This window comes from Ranitomeya imitator, chromosome 4 (genome assembly GCF_032444005.1).
Source record: "Ranitomeya imitator isolate aRanImi1 chromosome 4, aRanImi1.pri, whole genome shotgun sequence".
NCBI lineage: Eukaryota > Metazoa > Chordata > Amphibia > Anura > Dendrobatidae > Ranitomeya > Ranitomeya imitator.
The window spans coordinates 281,028,207-281,047,576 of record NC_091285.1 but is presented as its reverse complement, the minus strand read 5'-3'; the positions used below and the strand labels follow the sequence as shown (position 1 = coordinate 281,047,576).

At 44.9% G+C, this 19,370-nt stretch overlaps 1 protein-coding gene across 1 annotated transcript in view; it reads right to left on the bottom strand.

Moving 5' to 3' along the window:
• The window catches only part of LEMD3 (LEM domain containing 3), a 109,079-nt gene that overhangs the window by 12,200 nt on the left and 77,509 nt on the right, over window positions 1-19,370 (bottom strand). The window contains exons 9-10 of the mRNA XM_069764684.1: window positions 13,013-13,188; window positions 12,793-12,874 (exon numbers count right to left, since the gene is read on the bottom strand). Of these exons, the coding sequence (XP_069620785.1) occupies window positions 12,793-12,874; window positions 13,013-13,188 (258 nt within the window). The remainder of the gene's footprint in view (window positions 1-12,792; window positions 12,875-13,012; window positions 13,189-19,370) is intronic.

Genomic DNA, 19,370 nt, shown 5'->3' with positions numbered 1-19,370 from the left:
GATGGCTAGAATGTCGTTGGCTATAGACATGAGTGCTTCTGATCTTGTTCCTCCTTGGTGGTTTATGTATGCTACCGCTGTCATGTTGTCTGAAAAAAGACTCTTGTATGCGTTCCGTGTAGCTGCGGAAGAAATTCAGACACGGCATGATAGATAGCTTTTAGTTCTTTCTTATTAGAAGAATCATCCGATTCTCTAGGAGACCACAGACCTTGCACTATTTGATCTTCTAAGTGTGCTCCCCAACCACTAGGACTGGCATCAGTGAAGATAGTTTTTGATGGTTTAACCACCCAGGGAACCCCACTGGTAAAATGATCCGGATTCAACCACCAAGTGAGAGATTGTATTACATCTGTTGGTAAGGGAATACGACTATCCAGTCGGCCATGTAATCTTTCTTCCTCACGAAGAATTGTATATTGTAATTTCCTGCTATGGAATTGGGCCCACGGAACAGCTGGAATACAGGAAGTAAATGAACCAAGAAGGGACATACCTTCTCTTAGGGAAATTAGAGGGTGGTTAATCACTGATTGTACTTTGTTTATGATTGTTATTTGTTTTGATTCCGGAAGAAAGCACATTTGATTTGCAGAATCTAGAATAATTCCTAAAAATTTTTGCTTAGTTGTGGGGGATAATCTAGATTATTCCCAATTTACTAACCACCCTAACCCCTGTAGGGACGAAATTGAATCAGCTAAACGTTGATGACATTGAGAAAGAGTTCCCGACTATCAATAGGTCATCTAAATATGGTATTATGAGGGTGTCTTTTAACCTCAAATATGACATTACCTCTGACATTAGTTTTGTGAAAACTCTAGGGGCTATTGATAGACCAAAGGGCATTGCTGTGTATTGATAATGCCGAACCTGACCTTTGACCATAACTGCCACCCGTAGATATTTTTGATGTTCACTGAAGATTGGAAGATGATAATATGCATCTTTAAGGCCAAGAACCACCATGAAGCAATGGGGAAACAGAAGCTTAATAGTTGACCGAATAGATTCCATCTTAAAAGTTTGATTCTCTAAGAAGACGTTTAGTCTCTTAAGGTTAATTATTGTTCTATATGACCCGTCAGGTTTTGAAATCAAAAATAAAGGGGAATAAAATCCCCTTCCCTTTTGATGACAGGGGACTTCCACCAAAACTCCTTTGGACAGGAGAGTTATTATTTCCTGTTCCAAGGCTTCTTGTTGTGATGGTGACTTTAAGGAAGTCAGACAAAATGAGTCTTGGGAAAAACTTAATTTTAGGCCCGTAGTAATGAGGCTAGTTGCCCATGGATTAGAGGTTATTGTCAGCCACTGTATAGAGAAGAAGGACAACCTACCACCAACGGGTAGATCTGTCCTAACGGGGTTTATCCTCAGGTTTGAAAGGGCGTTTTCCGAAGAAGGCTCCTTTTTGTTTAAAGTCTTTATTAGCCCAACGGTCCTGGTTTTTATAGTCCCGTCTTCTGTTGAACATGGGCTTTCGGAACGCTCTCCTTGGCATGGTAGACCACATAACTTAGATTTCGTCTGTGGATCTCCTTTCCACCCTTTTAACCACAAGGCGCAGCGAGCCGCGTTGGTCAGACCTGCTGATTTGGCTGCTAACCGGATGGAATCAGCTGAAGCATCAGCTAGAAAGGCAGTAGCTCCTTTAATTAACGGAATAGATGATATGATTTTATTGCGGGAAAGGCCACCTTTCAAGCCTTCTTCAAGGTCATTCAACCAGACCAACATGGACCTTGCAGTACATGTGGCTGAGATGGCCGGTTTTAAGGCTCCTGTACAAGATTCCCAAGTTCTTTTTAAAAGGGAATCTGCTTTCCGATCAAGTGGGTCTTGCAAGGATCCGGAATCTTCTACAGGTAGTAGAGATTTCCTAGAAGTGGATGCCACCGCCGCATCTACTTTTGGGGCCTTTGACCATTTGGAGAAATCATCGTCACTAAAGGGATAGCGACGTTTTGAGGAAGACGGCAACCCTTTTTGCCCCTGGCTTTCCCACTCCTTTTTGACTAAGTCCTTTATCGCTGGAATAACAGGAAAGGAACGTCTCTTTTTCTCAGACAGGCCGGCAAACATCACGTCCTGTGGTGTCTTGGGGGTTTTAGTATCTTCTATACCCATAGTATTACGTATTGATCTGACTAGATTGTCAATACTGTCTGTAGGGAAACATGTATCCTGTTCACCCTCCGAGGATATAACCTCTTGGGAATCGTCCGAATCTTTATCCTCCACCTCAGATGACTGTTCAGATCTAGGAGAACTATATTTTTTCCTACTCTCAGGAACTTTATCCGAGCTTCGAAAAGCTCGTAATTCCTCTCTAATCATGCTACGTATATCTTCCGACCTTACAGAAGACTCCTCACGTAAGGTGGATTCGATGCATGAATGGCACAGCTTTTTTTAAATAGGTGTCCGGGAGCGGCTGAGCGCATAAGGCACATTGCTTATGTTTGGATTTCCCTGTTCTTTTAACCTAGGGAATTAGATAAAAGAGGGGAGTGTAATCAGCTTAAATAGGGTAGACCAACACTCACCCCTAAAGCTGTAGTCATAATACCGGCTGGAGAGGAGGAGACGGAGGCACAGATGGAGGAGCTGACCGGTCCGATCTTTTTTCTCTGGTGCTCTTGGAGGATGATCTGCGGCTACTGCTAGTCCGGCTTCCAGGAGTAATAGCAGTGACTTCAGCTGAAGGCAACGCTGTGTCCTGGTGAGATGCCATGATGGACGCTGGGTATCAGTGCCGGCGTCCTTTTGTAGATGGGGGCCGCCGTCATCTTCCTGCCGCACCCGGAAGTGACTACCACATCCGGGTTGCGGCTCTGCTGTGCGCGCCTGCGCCTCCACCCAGCAATCGCGCAGGCACCGTCCTCCTCCTACGTCACCCCGGAAGTTGTAGCAATACTTCCGGGGGAGAAACAATGGGCCACACGCTGCCTGTGCGCCTCCCGAAGATGGCGACACAGGGTCTTACCCAGCGGTCCGGTCCCTGCAGGTGCGCTGGATGATTCTCCGTGAGCCAGGCGACTCCCTGATCCTGGCCTCACGGTACCTGCCGACAGAGGGGGGAAGCTGCCATAGAACCCCCGACGCCGCTTCCAGCTCTGGAGCCCTTGCCGTCCCTATAAGGTAAACTGCGCAAGCGGCATCCAGGCTGGGAATCCTCTTCTCTCCCAGGTGTCTCCCGTAGGAACAGGAAACCAACTGTGGGAGCGAGGGGGACCGCCCCTTTTATTCTCTCCATAGGGTTTCCTGTTCCTAGGGGCGGATCCCCTCTCTCAAGTGGGTGCTGTCGTGGCGAAGAGAAAATAATGAACATGCTCATATTTTTTACCGCGATGCGTTTTTTTTGGCGGAAAAAAACGCATCCATGTGCACAAAACCTGCAGAATGCATTCTAAATGATAGAATGCATAATGTATGCGTTTTTAATGAGTTTTTATAGCGTTTTTAGCGCAAAAAAACCTGTACGTGTGCACATACCCTTACACACATTGTGAGCCGCATTAGGGACAGTGCTGATAATCTACTTTCCCCATCTGTAGGTCTTTGGAATGTGGGAGGAAAGCATTAAGCTACTTACTGGTAGCGGCGTTTCTCGGAGGCCCATGACAGCACGACAGAGAGAGGGGATCCGCCCATTAGGAACAGGAAACCTACAGATACAAGAGGGCGGTACCTCTCCCTTGTCTCAGTTTGTATTTCAGAGTCTTGAGAGGACTACCGCGGTTAGTGGCACAAAAAATATACACTATATACAAAATTATATACAGATTATATACAGATTCCCAACTATATATTTGGAACTGGTATCATGTGTGAGATATATATATCTATAGGAAGTGCAACCCCCACGTGAATAGGGAGGGAACTAAGGGTGCTGTCATGGGCCTCCGAGAAACGCCGCTACCAGTAAGTAGCTTAATGCTTTACTCGGACTCCCATGACAGCACGACAGAGAGAATTACAGAGATGTAAGGTACCTTAGGGAGGGACTATGGCCTGTAGCACCCTTAACCCGAATGTGAGATCAGAGGAAGCTCCCAAATCCAACCTATAGTGCTTAAAGAAGGTGGACGGGGATGACCATGTGGCCGCCTTACATATCTGGTCGATTGATACTCCAGATTTTTCCACCCAGGATGTAGACATGGCCCTGGTGGAATGCGCCCTCAGATTCTGCGGAGCTGGACCCCCACCTGCAGTATAAGCCAGAGAGATAGCCTCCCTAATCCACTTTGCTAGTGTGTATTTAGATACCCTGAGTCCTTTTCTAGGATTTTGGAAGGATAAAAATAATGCATCATCTTTCCTCCATGTGTCGGTAACAGATGTATTCTAGCAGGCATCTCCTAACGTCTAATGTATGGAGTATCTCTTCCTTAGGGTTAGCAGGATTAGGGAGGAAGGATGGTAAAATTATCTCTTGTGACCTGTGAAACCGTGATGACACTTTAGGCAAATAGGCTGGGTCCGGTCTGAGGATTACTCTGTCTGGTAGAAACTCTGTATAAGGGGATACCCTGGAGAGAGCTTGTATGTCTCCTACTCTACGGGCAGATGTAATAGCTACCAGAAACGCTGTTTTAAGAGAAAGGGCCTTATTTGAAGCTGATCGTAAAGGTTCAAATGGTTCTTTAGTCAGGGCTGATAGAACTAAGTTGAGATCCCAAGGCATAGACCTATCTTTCTGAATGGGTCTAGATCTACTGGATGCCTTAATGAACCTTGAAATCCAATAATTATTGGCGATGTTACAGGAGAATAGAGCCCCTAGGGCCGAGACCTGTACCTTTAAAGTACTAGTAGATAGACCTAGTTCTAAGCCTTTTTGCAGGAATTCTAATATCTGATTTACAGGAATTCCTTCTTCTAAATTGAACTCAGAAGAGGCCAGAAACTTTCGCCAGGTCCTAGCGTAGATCGTTGTAGTTATTTGTTTCCTACTTTTCATAAGGGTTTCAATCAAACTCGGGGAGAACCCTTTGTCTTTCAGTAACGCCCTTTCAAACTCCATGCCGTTAAATGCAGGTTCTTTATCTGCGGATGACTGATCGGCCCCTGGTAGAGTAAATCCGGAATCTCCGGAAGCACCCAGGGATCCTCCACTGACATGATCCTGAGCCAAGTGAACCAGGCCCTTCTGGGCCAGAATGGGGCGATCAATATAATCCTGGCTCGATCTTCTCTTATTTTCCTGACTACTAAGGGTAATAGGCCTAGTGGAGGGAATGCGTAAGCCAGCTGAAAATCCCAATTGATCAGAAGGGCGTCTACTGCCAGAGGATTCTCCCTGGGATTTAGGGAACAGAATTTTGCTGTCTTCCGGTTGTCCCTGGTAGCAAATAGATCTACCTCTGGATGTCCCCATTTGCGGACAATCTGATCGAATACGCCATTGTTTAGGGACCATTCCCCTTGCCTCAAGGTGTTGCGGCTTAGAAAGTCCGCCTTGGCGTTTTCCTTCCCTCTTATGTGCAGAGCAGATAGGGATAAAAAGTGACTCTCTGCTGTCTGGAACAGACGATCTGCCACTCTCATCAGTGACTCAGAATGAGTTCCACCCTGATGATTTATGTATGCGACCGCCACCTGGTTGTCCGATAGGATCTTGACATGATGACCCTGCAGATATGAGAGGAATTTATTTACTGAAAACTCTACTGCCATTAACTCTTTCTGGTTGGAGGAGGTTGATGTTAGGGAAGGGGGCCACAGCCCCTGAACCGTCATGTCATCTATGTGTGCTCCCCACCCTGCTGGGCTAGCATCAGTTGTTACCACACGTGTTACGTGAGACACCCAGGGAACCCCTGCTGATAAATTCTCACTGTCCAGCCACCACCTAAGGGAAGTGAGCGCTTTTGGACCTAAAGTAACCTGACTCTGCAGGGACCCCTGTAACCTCTTATCATTAACCAGGACCTCGGATTGTAATGGTCTGGTGTGAAATTGGGCCCAACGGACAGCGGGAATGCAAGAAGTTAAGGAACCCAATAGAGACATAGCCCGTCTAAGGGTCATGGATGGTTTGTCAATTGCCTTAGATACTTGTTGCTGGATGTGCACTGTTTTGTCGGGTGGCAGACAACACTGTTGTAACTCTGAGTTTAATGACAAACCTAAGAATCTCTGTATCTTTTGAGGCTGTAAGCGAGATTTCTCATAATTTATGATCCACCCCAGACGCTCCAGTCTGGATGTGGCCGACTCTAGCTGGGACAAACAATGATCTGCTGAGCTCCCTACTATAAGGAAGTCATCCAAGTAAGGAATGATCAGGATGTCGGACTCTCGCAAGTGTGCCATGACCTCAGCCACTAGTTTCGTGAATACCCTAGGAGCCGCTGATAAGCCAAAGGGAAGAGCCCTAAACTGGAAATGGCGAATGTTACCCTCCATTAACACTGCTACTCAAGAATTTCTGGAAATCCTCATGTATTGGAACATGATAGTATGCATCTAAGATCTACGACTACCATAAAGCAGTGATCAAACAAAATCTTTATTGCGGAATTAATGGTTTCCATTTTGAAGGACTCATTAACCAGGAATTTATTAAGACACTTTAGATTAATGATCGTTCTAAACGATCCATCTGGTTTTTTGATCAGAAAAAGAGGAGAATAAAATCCCCTTCCTTTTTCTGAAACTGGAACCTCCACCAATACATTCTTGGTGCATAAGTTTATGGCTTCAGCCTCTAGGGCTGCTTGCTCCAGGGGGGAGGAACGATAAGGGGTTAATTTGAATTTATCCCGAGGCCAATGATTAAAGTCCAACTTTAGACCTTTAGTAACAATGTCAATGACCCATCTACTGTTTGAAATGTCAAGCCATGCTGCGGAGAATGCTGACAGTCTGCCCCCCACAGGGACTGCTAGTCATTGATCTGGTTTTTTCTGATCCTTTGAGGAACGACGAAACATATATCCCGTACCTCTACCGCGTCTATCTTCCCATCTGAAACTCTCTCTAGTGGGAGAGGACCCTCTTTTCTTTCCACGACCAAATCTTCTTCGACTGAAGGGTCTGCGGTAGGATGCTGAATACAGGCTGGGAAATTTCTTTTTATCATCGCCTGCCTTTTCCAGCAACTCGTCCAGTGTTGGACCAAAGAGATACTGTCCTTCACATGGAATGGTGCAGAGCTTAGTTCTGGACTGGATGTCACCTGACCAGCATTTTAACCATAAGGCCCTGCGAGCTGCGTTAGACAGACCTGCCGCTCTGGCCGCCATCCTGACAGAGTCCACAGAAGCATCCGATAGGAAGGCTGCAGCGTTCTGAATTGTCGGAAGCGCTTTGAGAATAGAATCTCTGGATGCCCCATCCTTCAGCTGAGACTAACTGGTCTAGCCAGACCATTAATGACCTGGCTGTGCATGTCGTGGCCACTGCTGGTCTGAGGGATCCAGCCGCCATCTCCCAGGTACTTTTTAGAAAGATATCTGCTTTTCTGTCTAGGGGATCTTTGAGGGTCCCCATATCCTCAAAGGGTAATGAGGCTTTCTTTGACGCCTTTGCTACAGCCGCGTCCAACCTTGGAGCTTTATCCCATGTCTCCACCACTGGATCATCAAAGGGATATCTGCGCTTTAAAGCTGGCGGTAAGGCCCCCTTTTTTTCAGGCTTTTTCCATTCTCGGAGTATCAACTCTTTGATCTTCTCATTTACTGGGAAAGATCTATGTTTCTTACGATCTAACCCACTAAACATTAACTCCTGTTTAGAAGGCTGTGATTTGGGTTCCTCTATACCCATCGTGCCTCTAACTGACTTGACCACCTTATCAACCTTATCTAGGGGTAGACAAAATCGTCCAGATTCCTCGTCTGATGAAGAGGAGAAAGGACTAGAGAGATAAGCATCTTCTTCTCTTTCCTCTTCTGACGAATTAGCGTCCAGAGGGTTCCCATGTTTCGGGCCTTCCGCTTGGGATAGGGATCGTAACAACTCCCTTACTTCCAGCCGTATCATTTCTTTTAAATTTGCCGTACTCACGGACTCTTCTGCTACCTGGGGGAGGACAATATAGGTGATAACCACTATCTGACCTAAGGTCACTTCCACCCAACCACTCCTGTAGACCTCACCGTCTGTTGTATACAGGGGGCACATAACTTTTTAGTACAGGAGTCGGGTAAGGGGACTCCACAGAGGGCACACTCCTTATGTTTGGATTTCTCCGTACTTTTCTTCCCCTAGAAAGATAAAGTATAAGGGCCCCGCGTCACAGAGTGAACTTTCACGTAGATCACTTACCCGTGCGCCCAATCAAGTACCGAAATCCGAGGGGGTTCTTTTCTAGTCGAAGCTCTGGATCCTTGTTCGGATGAGCTCTTTCGACTGGGTTGGTCACCTCTATCCCACTCTCCATGACGGAATACAACCAAAAGCAAGGTACTGACCATGTGACCTGCTTATATCCCCCTTGGATCCGGTCAGCAGATAGGTCAGCGCTAACCCTATTGGCCCTGGACACCGCAAGGAGGGCAGAGGGCTATCTGGGTGAACCGGCATTCAGATGCAATGGGCGCCGCCATCTTGGAACGCCCGCGCATGCGCAGACGCCCGGCGACCCGGAAGCGACAACCAAACTCCGCCCCCAGACGTCACCGCACCCGGAAACGCTCCAGCACACGCTGAGAGCGGTGCAGGACACTGGGGACGGACCGGCAGCGCTCCGGAGCTCGACCACGCATCCGAGCCCGGTACCCGCAGCCATGCCGCACCGCTGCGCCACCAATGGGAATACTTACCTGCGCTGACTCTCCTGGATGCAGGAAATCCTCCGGACTCCGCTCCCTGCTGCGAACTCCACCGCGTGCAATCCATCCAGGACCACCGTGGCGTCTCCAGGGATCTCCGCACCGGCCGAGGTAGGAGACCCCCCCGCTACCGTAATCGGCCGGCCTGGGCTTCCATTCTCTGTAGGAACCCGTCCCCTCAGGAACAGGAAACCAAACTGAGAAAAGGGAGAGGTACCGCCCTTTTGTATCTGTAGGTTTCCTGTTCCTAATGGGCGGATCCCCTCTCTCTGTCGTGCTGTCATGGGAGTCCGAGTAAACCAAAGTTCCAGGAGGAAAACTATGTAAACAAACTCATAGTAACATAGTAACATAGTAGTAACATAGTAAGGCCGAAAAAAGACATCTGTCCATCCAGTTCAGCCTATATTCCATCATAATAAATCCCCAGATCTACGTCCTTCTACAGAACCTAATAATTGTATGATACAATATTGTTCTGCTCCAGGAAGACATCCAGGCCTCTCTTGAACCCCTCGACTGAGTTCACCATCACCACCTCCTCAGGCAAGCAATTCCAGATTCTCACTGCCCTAACAGTAAAGAATCCTCTTCTATGTTGGTGGAAAAACCTTCTCTCCTCCAGACGCAAAGAATGCCCCCTTGTGCCCGTCACCTTCCTTGGTATAAACAGATCCTCAGCGAGATATTTGTATTGTCCCCTTATATACTTATACATGGTTATTAGATCGCCCCTCAGTCGTCTTTTTTCTAGACTAAATAATCCTAATTTCGCTAATCTATCTGGGTATTGTAGTTCTCCCATCCCCTTTATTAATTTTGTTGCCCTCCTTTGTACTCTCTCTAGTTCCATTATATCCTTCCTGAGCACCGGTGCCCAAAACTGGACACAGTACTCCATGTGCGGTCTAACTAGGGATTTGTACAGAGGCAGTATAATGCTCTCATGTGTATCCAGACCTCTTTTAATGCACCCCATGATCCTGTTTGCCTTGGCAGCTGCTGCCTGGCACTGGCTGCTCCAGGTAAGTTTATCATTAACTAGGATCCCCAAGTCCTTCTCCCTGTCAGATTTACCCAGTGGTTTCCCATTCAGTGTGTAATGGTAACATTGATTCCTTCTTCCCATGTGTATAACCTTACATTTATCATTGTTAAACCTCATCTGCCACCTTTCAGCCCAAGTTTCCAACTTATCCAGATCCATCTGTAGCAGAATACTATCTTCTCTTGTATTAACTGCTTTACATAGTTTTGTATCATCTGCAAATATCGATATTTTACTGTGTAAACCTTCTACCAGATCATTAATGAATATGTTGAAGAGAACAGGTCCCAATACTGACCCCTGCGGTACCCCACTGGTCACAGCGACCCAGTTAGAGACTATACCATTTATAACCACCCTCTGCTTTCTATCACTAAGCCAGTTACTAACCCATTTACACACATTTTCCCCCAGACCAAGCATTCTCATTTTGTGTACCAACCTCTTGTGCGGCACGGTATCAAACGCTTTGGAAAAATCGAGATATACCACGTCCAATGACTCACCGTGGTCCAGCCTATAGCTTACTTCTTCATAAAAACTGATTAGATTGGTTTGACAGGAGCGATTTCTCATAAACCCATGCTGATATTGAGTTAAACTCCTTGTAGATGTTGTCCTTGGTAGGATTTGTACCCAGGACCCCGGCGCTGCAAAGTTGCAGTGCTAACCACTGAACCTCCATGACGTGTTGCACTGATCTCGTCACGGTGAACTGAAGATAGTTGGAATCTTGGGTGTAGGAAGAGTAAGAAAAACAAAGAAAACTAATCTATCCAATAAACTTTATTAAACAAAATAAGGATAAAAGACTGACACAACACCCAGACCCCTCTAAATGGGGGTGGGTCAATTAAAAAACCTGGCCCAAAAAGATTGTAAAGGGCAAAGGGTGGGAGGGACAACGGGGCCGATAGCAAAAACCCTACACGTCCCTACAAATATTCCCTGCCTGTCTGCGGAGGTTGGCACCCTCTTGGACGCAATATGGCGCCCCCGCTCACCGTCGACTCACCCTTAAGGCCCTATAAGTCCCTCTACATGTATAAAGATACTATACCACAAACAACACCCAATACATGGCCTAACCAAACTCGGGACCAAAAAAGAGAAAAAACACCAGGTAGTGATTCACCAGTAAAGACAAACGGTCTGACCGTACCAATCCCTAATGCTAAAGTATAACGCCTGAAACTAAGGCTAATACACCCTAAGGAGTCCCTAACCGAGTCTCCCTACCTGTCAGCGGAGGTTGGCACCCTCTTGAACGCAAATGGCGCCCCCGCTCCTCGGCGGCTGCCCCTATTAACCCTGGCTGAATCCCTAAAAGAAGATATATCGGGATACTAAATACGGGTGGTGCCTTAGGGGCTATACTAGTGACCCAGATAAATAGGTCCCTATAGCTCGGTCAGACCCTAAAGATAAAGCAAATAGCAACAATACTTAAACCAATGCTTGCACGGCAATAGGAAAGATGTATATAACAGCTTAACGAATACAACTATATTATGATCACAGTTGGTAAAGTACTCGTATGCAAATACAATGGTTGCGGGGAAAAAAAAAAAAAAAAACAAAAAAAAAAAAAAAAAAAAAAACACAACTGGTGAAAAACATATAAACTTATAAACTTAAAAGGCCTGAAACACTTATCTGTGTTCAGGTCTCGCCTCTACGCGTTTCCCCCCCATGATGTGGTTCCTCAGGAGGCATATGGGAAAAAGAGATACTGTGTGAATAGATCACATCAGAGATACATGTTGTGCCTGGTTGCAGGTGTAGGAAGAGTAGCAAATCCTGAGGGCACCAGCTGCTGTCCTATACCATAATTTAAAGGAACATTACTGAGCAATTACATTTTTACCATTAAATTTATTTATTTTGCCCCACATTTTTTTCCTCTTCACAGGCTGTAATAGGTGAAAATAACTGCTTAGTTTGTTATGAAATAACTTCCAAATGCAGCAACACCCCATCATTGTTTGAGAACATGGCGCACACACACCACTTGATTTTTGGAGCAATCATGTTTCTAGATGCGATTTGCCGACCTCTTAAGGTACCAGAAAATTATTTTTTCGGGGGGAGTGGTGGGGGTTTAAGGATGTGAGCATGTTTTTTTTTTTTAATGCATTCTGCCATCACAGGAAACTCCCTACATCTCCAATGACAGACCAGAGTAGTGGCTCATTTGAAGTTTATTGGTGCTGTAGGAGCTCAGCTGTCAATTAAACAAAGCGCCTGCAGTGTTATTGCCAGGCACAGAACCTGTGTCCACACGATCATCTGGTACATTTAATGTCGAGAAGGTAAATCGGAAGGGGGAGTGAATATTAATGTTCATGCCAATATGCCTTAGAGCAGTGGTCCCCAACTCCAGGCCTCGAGGGCCGCCAACAGTGCAGGTTTTCAGGATTTCCTTAGTATTGCACAGGGGTTGGAATCATCACCTGTGCAGATGATCACATTACCACCGATGCAATACTAAAGAAATCCTGAAAACCTGCACTGTTGGCGGCCCTCGAGGCCTGGAGTTGGGGACCCCTGCCTTACAGTATGTGAACAAGTAGGAAATGTGGTGCAGAATTTTCTGCACAAAATCCGCATCTCCTGGCAGAATCCGCAGCTGCGGATTTGCCGGGTTTTTATGCGGATTTGCTGCGGAATTGAAGCAGATTTTCTGCAATTTTTTGCCAGTGCGGATTTCTATCATGGAGGGGTGCAGAAACGCTGCAGATTCGCACAAAAGTAGTGACATGCACTTCTTTGAAATCCGCAGCAATTCCTCACCGATTTTTCCACACGATGTGCACAACTTTTTTTAAACCCATTGATTAACATTGTACTGTACATCACAGTGCGGATCTGCAGCGTTTCTGCGCGGAAAAATCCGCTGCGAATCCGCAGCAAATCCGCATCGTGTGCACATAGACTTAGACTACTACTTACATGACTGGGTCAAACATGTTCCGTATCTTTAAACAAGGAGTGAGACTGTTTGGAGGGGAATTTCTTTTATCCAAATGGAAAGCTGTAATAGAAGAAACCATGGTCAGCTGGCCAAAAAGGTAAATTGCAAAATAAGGAGTTCATTATTTGCATAAATCTATTGTTTCTCTCAAGGACAGCCAGACATCTGTGTTAAGAACTAGAAATCCAACACACCCACCCTGGCCTTGCCACACTTTAGATGGGATGACTGAAGGTTTTTCACATGTAGACGGCTGAGTCCATTTCCATACAAGGAAGTCTGCGCCTCCAATTTGCTTGGTTTCAGTACGTAAACGAGTTTCATTGGAAGCCAAGAATTCAACTGCTCTTTTCCAAACCTTCTTCATTTTTTTCCTGTGCAAAAGGAAGTAGTAAGGGATTGTTACTTTTGAAACCATATAATATTTGGTACAACCAAACAAAACTAAGAGCTACAAAGCCATACAAAAGGTTGTAGTTCTGTCGTCCAAAAGACACTGCACATGCAGAGTTTTCCCAGGCATAGATTTTTTTAATGCAGCTTTGCCAGCCGTTTTGACTTTCTTGTGGCAGTTCCATAGCTGGCATCTTTTATTGTATACTGTGAAATTTAGAGCCTGAAGAATGAACATGTCACTTAACTGCTTCAGGTTTGCAAACCCTGAAGCGGTTAAAAGCAGTGACAAAACATGTAGACAGCAATGTCTATGATTTTCATGTACATTATATTCATTTCACATATTGCTTTTGCAGGCAAATATGTTCACGTCAACAAGTATTTTAAAGATAGATCCCTATTCTTTAAACTTATCACGACCATTGATGTACATGTCAAAAGTTATCTGCCTTTTAGGGCTTGCACACAGAGTATGAATTTTTCCCGGCAAATGGCTGATTTAATTTAATCATGTGCAGCTGTTAACTTGTTAACCTAGTTGCGTTCCCGTGCGGTCGCGTTAAAAACAACGCATCCGTATACATCTGCATGTCCGATTGCGGCCATGTGTCAGCTGATTATCACAGCTGACATCCGGCACTATGTGCTAGGAGCAGTCACGGACCGCTCCCAGCACTTTACCCCCGTAACACTGCGATCATATATGATCGCAGCGTTCCAGTGGCATAGGGAAGCATCGCCCAGGGAGGGGCTCCATGCGTGCTTCCCCGAGACCCTCAGAACAACGCGATGTGAACGCGTTGTTCCGAGCGTCTCCTCAGTTCTCCTCCCTGCAGGCCCGGATCCAAGATTGCTGCGGAGCTCCTTCCGGGTCATGCAGGAAGGTGGCTTGCGAGCGCCTGCTGAGAGTGCTCTGCAAAGTGTCAGATCACCGATCGGACTTTATATAGCGATGTCCCACCCTGGGACAAAGTAAAAAAAAAAAAAAAATAAAATAGTATTTCAGTAAAAATTTTAAAAAACCTAAGTAAAAAATAAATAAATAAATATCGCTCCAATAAACACATTTCTTTATGTAAATAAAAAAAAATAGTACACATTTAGTATCGCCGTGTACGCAACAACCCAACCTATAAAAGTGTCCTGCTGGTTAACCCCTTCAATGAACACCGTAAATAAAAATAAAACCCGAGGCAAAAAAAACAATGCTTTATCATACCGCTGAACAAAACGTGGAATAACACGCGATCAAAAAGACAGATATAAATAAACATGGTACCCATGAAAACGTCATCTTTACCTGCAAAAAACGAGCCGCAAAACAGTCATCAGCGAAAAGATAAAAAGTTATAGCACTCAGAATAAAAGCGATGCAAATTTTTTTTTTTTTTTATACATAATAGTTTTTATTATATAATAGCGCCAAAACATGGGAAAAAAAAAAAAAAAAAGATATAAATGTGGCATCGCTGTAATCTTTCCAACCCGAAGAATGAAATTGATCAATTTTACCGCACGCGGAACGGAATAAACCCCCTCAAAGAAATTCATCAATTACTGGTTTTTGTTTATTCTGCCTAACAAAAATCGGAATAAAAAGCGATCAAAAAATGTCATGTGCCCAAAAATTTTACCAACAAAAACGTACACCACCTCACACGACTGTGGACCAAAATATGGAAAAGTTATAGCCCTCAATGTGATGACGCAAAAAATATTTTTTGCAATAAAAAGCATCTTTTAGTGTGTGACAGCTGCCAAACAAAAACCCGCTATAATATAGTAAATCAAACCCCCTTTAATCACTGCTTTAGTTAGGGAAAATAAAATTAAAAAAATGTATTTCTATTTTCCCATTAGGGTTGGGGCTAAAGTTAGGGTTTGGACTATGTTTACGGTAGGGTTAGTGGTGTGTCTGGGTGTGTTCGGGTTAGAATTGGGGGGTTTGCACTGTTTAGGCACATCAGGGGCTCTCCAAACGCGACATGGCATCCAATCTCAATTCCAGCCAATTCTGCGTTGAAAAAGTAAAACAGTGCTACTTCCCTTCCGAGCTCTCCCGTGTGCCCAAACAGGGGTTTACCCCAACATATGGGGAAGTTTTTGGAAGTGCATTTGAACAGCAAGGTGGATTGCTGTTGAGGGGAACTAGAAAAAAAAAAAAAAAAAAAATCTATATATCTTCAGCATAGCGAGTGTGAGCGAGCTGAGTGTGACCTGAGTGTAAGTGTGGACAGCGGTAAGTGTGACTTGTGATTCAGTGAAGAGGTATTTGGAAAGCCTTTAACAAATACCTGTGTGAATTGGTGTGAGTTGCTGAATTTGGAGTAGCTATATTCATAAGGGGTTAACTTAGGGTGGGGGCTCATAGTTAAGGGTTTATAAGGGGCAGCTGTTTGGGGCTCAAGTCCTTTTTGGAAGTGCATTTGAACAGCAAGGTGGATTGCTGTTGAGGGGAACTAGAAAAAAAATAAAAAATCTATAAATCTTCAGCATAGCGAGTGTGAGCGAGCTGAGTGTGACCTGAGTGTAAGTGTGGACAGCGGTAAGTGTGACTTGTGATTCAGTGACTTTGGAGTCAGGGAGATTCCAAGGGAGGAATTACTGAATTGCTGTCTGTTTTGTATTAATACTTTGTATTTATTTTTTTATTATTTAACTTTTCTGCCTGGTGCAATCCCCATTAGGAAATGTGCTCCACGATTGTTAATGCCATCCAGTGCACATCTTGCCACATGTATGCAGTCCTTGAGCAGCCGATCAAGGGTGCATACTGCTGTGCGAGATGAGCACGCTGTGCATTTGGAAACCCAGATTATGACTCTAAATGTGCAGCTGGCAACACTGAGATCCATAGACAATATGGAGAGGAGTCTTCTGCTCACTGAGCAGACGCTCAATGGGACAGATGAGGGGGGGGGATGGTGGGATGGAGCTGCAGGACGGTGAAGTAGCTAGCTGGGTGACAGCTAGGAAGCGGGGTAGAGGGAAGAGTGCCAGGGAGGCTAGTCCTGATCTGGCACACCCCAATAAGTTTGCTAAGTTGGCAGATGAGGGGGGTGCCAGTACAGGGGTAGCACTGCTGCAGCCAGGCATGTCCTCTGAAAGCCGGGGGAGTGACTGCTCCAGTAAGGAGGGAAATAGGAGAGCAGGGCAGGCCAGACAGGTGCTGGTAGTGGGTGACTCAATTATTAGGGGAACAGATAGGGCAATCTGTCACAAAGACAGGGATCGTCGAACGGTGTGCTGCCTACCTGGCGCTCGAGTCCGACACATCGCTGATCGGGTGGACAGATTATTGGGAGGGGCTGGTGAGGACCCAGCGGTCATGGTGCACATAGGCACAAATGACAAAGTTAGAGGTAGGTGGAAGGTCCTTAAAGATGATTTCAGTGAATTAGGCTGCAAGCTGAAAGAAAGGACCTCCAACGTGGTATTCTCCGAAATACTGCCTGTACCACGCCAGAGAGGCAACGGGAGATTAGGGAGGTTAATAAGTGGCTCAAGAATTGGTGTAGGAAGGAGGGGTTTGGGTTCCTGCAGAACTGGGCCGACTTCGCAGTTGGCTACAGGCTCTACAATAGGGATGGACTGCACCTCAATGGGGAAGGTGCAGCTGTGCTGGGGGAGAAAATGGCTAGAAGGTTCGAGGATTGTTTAAACTAGGGATTGGGGGAGAGGGTATTCAATTTATAGGAGGGGAAGATAGTGTAGACAGAGACCTGGGCACAAATAAGGAAGTTGGGTGTGGCGGTGGCATGGGGGGTGGGATTAGAACAGTTAATAATTTAAGAAAGTAGAGGTACAGAGAGGAACATCAAGTGCATGTATACTAATGCCAGAAGCCTCGCCAACAAAATGGACGAATTAGAATTAATGTTGTTGGAGCATAATTGTGACATGGTGGGGATATCTGAAACGTGGCTGGATGAGAGCCATGACTGGGCTGTTAACTTGCAGGGCTATAGTCTGTTCAGAAATGACCGTACAGATAAGCGAGGGGGAGGGGTGTGTCTATATGTAAAATAGTCCTTAAAACCCATCCTGCGTGATAATATAGGTGAATTTAATGAAAATGTAGAATCCCTGTGGGTGGAGATAAGGGGAGGGGGAAAAAATAATAAATTACTGATAGGGGTTTGTTATAAATCTCCAAAAATAATGGAAGCAATGGAGAATATCCTCGTAAAGCAAATAGATGAAGCTGCGACTCAAGGAGAAGTCATTATTATGGGGGACTTCAACTACCCTGAAATAGATTGGAGAACAGAAACCTGCAGTTCCAGCAAAGGTAATCGGTTTTTGACAACTGTGAGACAATTACCTTTCACAGCTGGTTCAGGACCCAACAAGAAGGGGGGCACTGCTAGACCTAATATTAACCAACAGGCCAGACCGCATATCAAATATAAGGGTTGGGGGTTACTTGGGAAATAGCGATCACAAAATAATAAGTTTTCATGTATCCTTTAAAAAGATGTGTAATAGGGGGGTTACAAGGACACTAAACTTCAGGAGGGCAAATTTCCAACGGATGAGAGAGGATCTTGGTGCAATTAAATGGGACGATATCCTGAGACACAAAAATACACAAAGAAAATGGGAGACATTTATTAGCATCCTGGATAGGACCTGTGCACAGTATATACCGTATGGGAATAAACATACTAGAAATAGGAGGAAACCAATATGGCTAAATAGAGCTGTAAGGGGCGCAATAAGTGACAAAAAGAAAGCATTTAGAGAATTAAAGGAAGTAGGTAGTGAGGAGGCATTAAATAAATACAGAAAATTAAATAAAGTCTGTAAAAAGCAAATCAAGGCAGCAAAGATTGAGACAGAGAGGCTCATTGCTAGAGAGTAAAAATAATCCTAAAATATTCTTTAACTACATAAATAGTAAGAAACTAAAAAATGATAGTGTTGGCCCCCTTAAAAATAGTCTGGGTGAAATGGTGGATGAGGATGAGGAAAAAGCCAATATGCTAAATGACTTTTTTTCATCAGTATTTACACAAGAAAATCCCATGGCAGACAAAATGACTAGTGATAAAAATTCCCCATTAAATGTCACCTGCTTAACCCAGCAGGAAGTGCGGCGGCGTCTAAAAATCACTAAAATTGACAAATCTCCGGGCCCGGATGGGATACACCCTCGAGTACTGCAGGAATTAAGTACAGTCATTGATAGACCATTATTTTTAATCTTTAAAGACTCCATAATAACAGGGTCTGTACCACAGGACTGGCGTATAGCAAATAAGGTGCCAATATTCAAAAAGGGGGCAAAAACTGAACTCGGAAATTATAGGCCAGTAAGCTTAACCTCTACTGTGGGTAAAATCCTGGAGGGCATTCTAAGGGATGATATACTGGAGTATCTGAAGAGGAATAACCTCATGACCCAGTATCAACACGGGTTTACTAGGGACCGTTCATGTCAGACTAATTTGATCAGTTTCTATGAAGAGGTAAGTTCCGGACTGGACCAAAGGAACCCAGTAGATGTAGTGTATATGGACTTTTCAAAAGCTTTTGATACGGTGCCACACAAAAGGTTGATACATAAAATGAGAATAATGGGGATAGGGGAAAATATGTGTAAGTGGGTTGAGAGCTGGCTCAGGGATAGGAAACAAAGGGTGGTTATTAATGGAGCACACTCGGACTGGGTAGCGGTTAGCAGTGGGGTACCACAGGGGTCAGTATTGGGCCCGCTTCTTTTTAACATATTTATTAATGACCTTGTAGGGGGCATTCAGAGTAGAATTTCAATATTTGCAGATGACACTAAACTCTGCAGGGTAATCAATACAGAGGAGGACAATTTTATATTACAGGATGATTTATGTAAACTAGAAGCTTGGGCTGATATATGGCAAATGAGCTTTAATGGGGATAAATGTAAGGTCATGCACTTGGGTAGAAGTAATAAGATTTATAACTATGTGCTTAATTCTAAAACTCTGGGCAAAACCGTCAATGAAAAAGACCTGGGTGTATGGGTGGATGACAAACTCATATTTAGTGGCCAGTGTCAGGCAGCTGCTACAAAGGCAAATAAAATAATGGGATGCATTAAAAGAGGCATAGATGCTCATGAGGAGAACATAATTTTACCTCTATACAAGTCACTTGTTCGACCACACTTAGAATACTG